Source organism: Emiliania huxleyi, assembly GCF_000372725.1.
Source record: "Emiliania huxleyi CCMP1516 chromosome Unknown EMIHUscaffold_1385, whole genome shotgun sequence".
Lineage (NCBI taxonomy): Eukaryota > Haptophyta > Isochrysidales > Noelaerhabdaceae > Emiliania > Emiliania huxleyi.
The window spans coordinates 1-2716 of NW_005201207.1; the positions used below are offsets into that span (position 1 = coordinate 1).

At 63.0% G+C, this 2716-nt stretch overlaps 2 protein-coding genes across 2 annotated transcripts in view; one reads left to right on the top strand and one right to left on the bottom strand.

Moving 5' to 3' along the window:
- Window positions 1-175: 175 nt before the first annotated feature.
- On the top strand, window positions 176-1198 carry EMIHUDRAFT_122629 (putative DNA cytosine methylase; the record flags this gene model as incomplete). The annotated part of the gene is made up of 1 exon (XM_005788081.1): window positions 176-1198. A coding segment is annotated over one exon (1023 nt), but the record flags the coding sequence as incomplete, so codon positions are not given.
- Window positions 1199-2522: 1324 nt separating this feature from the next.
- EMIHUDRAFT_122630 (hypothetical protein) overlaps window positions 2523-2716 on the bottom strand; it is a gene marked incomplete at both ends in the record, with an annotated part of 2694 nt that continues 2500 nt past the window's right edge. The window contains one exon of the mRNA XM_005788082.1: window positions 2523-2670. Within this exon, the coding sequence (XP_005788139.1) occupies window positions 2523-2670 (148 nt within the window). The remainder of the gene's footprint in view (window positions 2671-2716) is intronic.

A 2716-nucleotide genomic window follows, 5' to 3' on the forward strand; every position in this document is an offset into this window, starting at 1 on the left:
GCGGCTCGAATTTGGCTTTGGCACAGGACCAAGCAGCGAGCCAGGCGGTGTGTTGCTCAGCCAGGCTGGGCAAAAGCACAAGCGAGTGCGCGCTGCTGAGGCTCCGCCTGCCAGCGTGCCGTCTGATCCGCCAGAAGGAGTGGAGGAGGAGCAGCAGCCGAGCGTTGGAGAGCAGGCGACAGAGCAGTCGCAGCCACAGACGCCAAGTGGAGCAGAGTCGGCGAGCGGAACAGCAACGGACGAGGAGTCGGTAAACGAGGCGGATGGGGAGGCGACGGGCGGGAAGGGGGAGCAGCTGGCGGCACAGGCGGATTCGCAGCCCAACATGGGCAGCGACTCGCAGCCGACCATATCCGACTGGCTCAATGCGAAACATGCAGACAGGCGCCCAAAGGTGAAGGTGGCTCCGCGCGGAGGCTGGTGGGTGGTGAGCCTGTATGACCACTCGCTGCAAGCGCTGCGGCCATGGGCGGAAGCTGGCTACAATTGCGTCGCCTTTGACTGGAAGCATCCCGAGGGCAAGCCAACCATGGACGGAGGCGTCGAGCGCCGGCACGCGGACCTGGACGATCCGGCCACCTTGGAGGCCATCGAGGAGGAGTTTGGCGCGCACACGCATTTTGTGTCCGGCTTCCCTCCCTGCAATGACCTGAGCAAATTGGATGGGCCGAACCGCAGCAGAAAGAGCCAGAAGAATCCGGCGTACCAGCACAACGCCGCCGACCGCTGCTCCAGCCTGGCCGAGGCTATCGAGAAATGGCCGAGCAAGCCTCGCTTCTATCTGGAGAACCCGGAGACGGGCGCCCTCAAAAAGCTCTGGCGCGGCCCAGATTTCGACTTCGATCCTTGCGACTACGGTGGCTATCTGCCAAAGTCGGACCCAAAGCCCAGCTCTGGCTTTCCTGCGATGGATGCGTACAAGAAGCGGACCGGCCTCTGGACGGGCAACGGGTTCCGAATGCCTCCGCATAGAAAGGTCAAGGTCGACGCGGCGTTTAAGGGCGTCGTCTCCATTGGTCGAGGTGAGGGGACCAAGGAGGCAGACCGGTCTCTCACCCCGCGCGGCTTTGCTATCGCGGTCTGCATCTACAACGCCGCGGACGAGGACCGCCAGGTCTACGACATGCGCCCCTCGAGTAGGCAGCCAAGCGGCGGGCGGCCGGGCGCGGCGGCGAGAGCAGCGGAGGTTGAGAGGTGATGACAGTGCGGGTTTTGTACACACTCCGCATTACAGGATGTGAGAATAAGAGGCCTGAGGGAGTGGTGAGTGGAGAGCCACTCGGAGAGGGGAGACGGGTTGCCGTGTGTGTAACTAAGTTCTAAGACGGGAAGATCGGAAATTCTTTCTTCGCGCCAAGTCGGGCAATCTCCAATAATAAATAAACAGAGGCTCAGTTCATGCAGACCCGGGGACGGCGGAGGCGGACCAGACGGCATCGACCGCCGAGGGAACGTTGGGAAGAGGCACGAGGAGGGCGGCGACCTCAACCGACTATGGAGGACCCGTCACCAGACGACGCAGGGCGGACGACGGTGAGGCGGAGCAGTCGCGCAGGGCGAGACGAGGGAGGGAGCAGGACGTTGCGGAGATCAGCAGGAGGATGTACGAAGAGATTAGGAGCAGCAGGGACCCGAGGGACCATGTGGAAGACGGCTAGTGCTAGTCCCCCATCGGGAGGACGACCCCGGCTAGCCGCCGACCACACCCACAAAGAACCCTGCACAAAGACCGCAGGGCGGGGACCTGTTCCTTTTTACCCATCTCCTAGTAGAGGTGTCCGTTTTATTTATTGCGCGATGCGGCGACCTCCACCGCCACCGCCCGTCCACGCGGCTCCAGCCAAAGACGCAAAGAGCCAGGCTGCCAGCCTACATCAGCCGGTTTAAAATTCTTTCTTCGATGAATCGATCGGGCTCGTCCGCCGCTTGGTCCGCAGAGGCACACGCACGCTCTCTCGAGGTCAAGAGCCCCGGCGAGACCTCGAAAGATCCAAATACGCTTCGGCGGTAGTGATCTAATCACCCGAATACCACGTTCGGATCGCTCCTCATCGCAAACCCTGTCAGCAGTTCACCTACGGGTATGTTCGTAAGAGCTACATACACTGAAAGAGTCCGGAGGGGTCCCCTGGGGGGGTGGTAGCCGCGCGATGGCCGCCCTGGCCAGTTGAATATATGCAGCCTCCAGCCTCGTCCGCCATGACTCTCGGCCGCTCAAGGTCGGTGCAGGGTGCACACACACCGTGGCTCCGCGGTTTAATCCTTTTTGTCGGCCTGGCCTCGATGGGCCTCTCGCTCGCCGCCTTCACGCTGCAGCCGACAGCGCGTCCAAATTACGTCCTGCCGGCCTGCCTCCTCGCCCTGTCGCTCCTCTGGCTCGGCGCTGGCGCTGCGCTAGGAGGTCGTGCCAACCACTGGCCAGACATGCGGCTCGATGCCGGCGCTTCACTTCTGCTCGTCGGCGGCCTCTCTCTGTCGCTCGAGCTCGCAGTTCGGCTGGTCTGCGCGGGAAGATTCGGCGGCTATCCTGCCGCCTTCGACTTTGGACTCAAGTGCAAGGAGGTGCACGCTCGCTCGTTTGACGTGCCGTACGAGTGTGAGCCCAACAGCTCCTTTCTGCCCGAGTTCAACAGCTTTGGCCACTGCGTGCAGGGCGGGCTGTCGATCCTCCTGCTGCCGCCGGTGGAGGCGGCGGCGGCGAGTGCTGGCGCGCCGC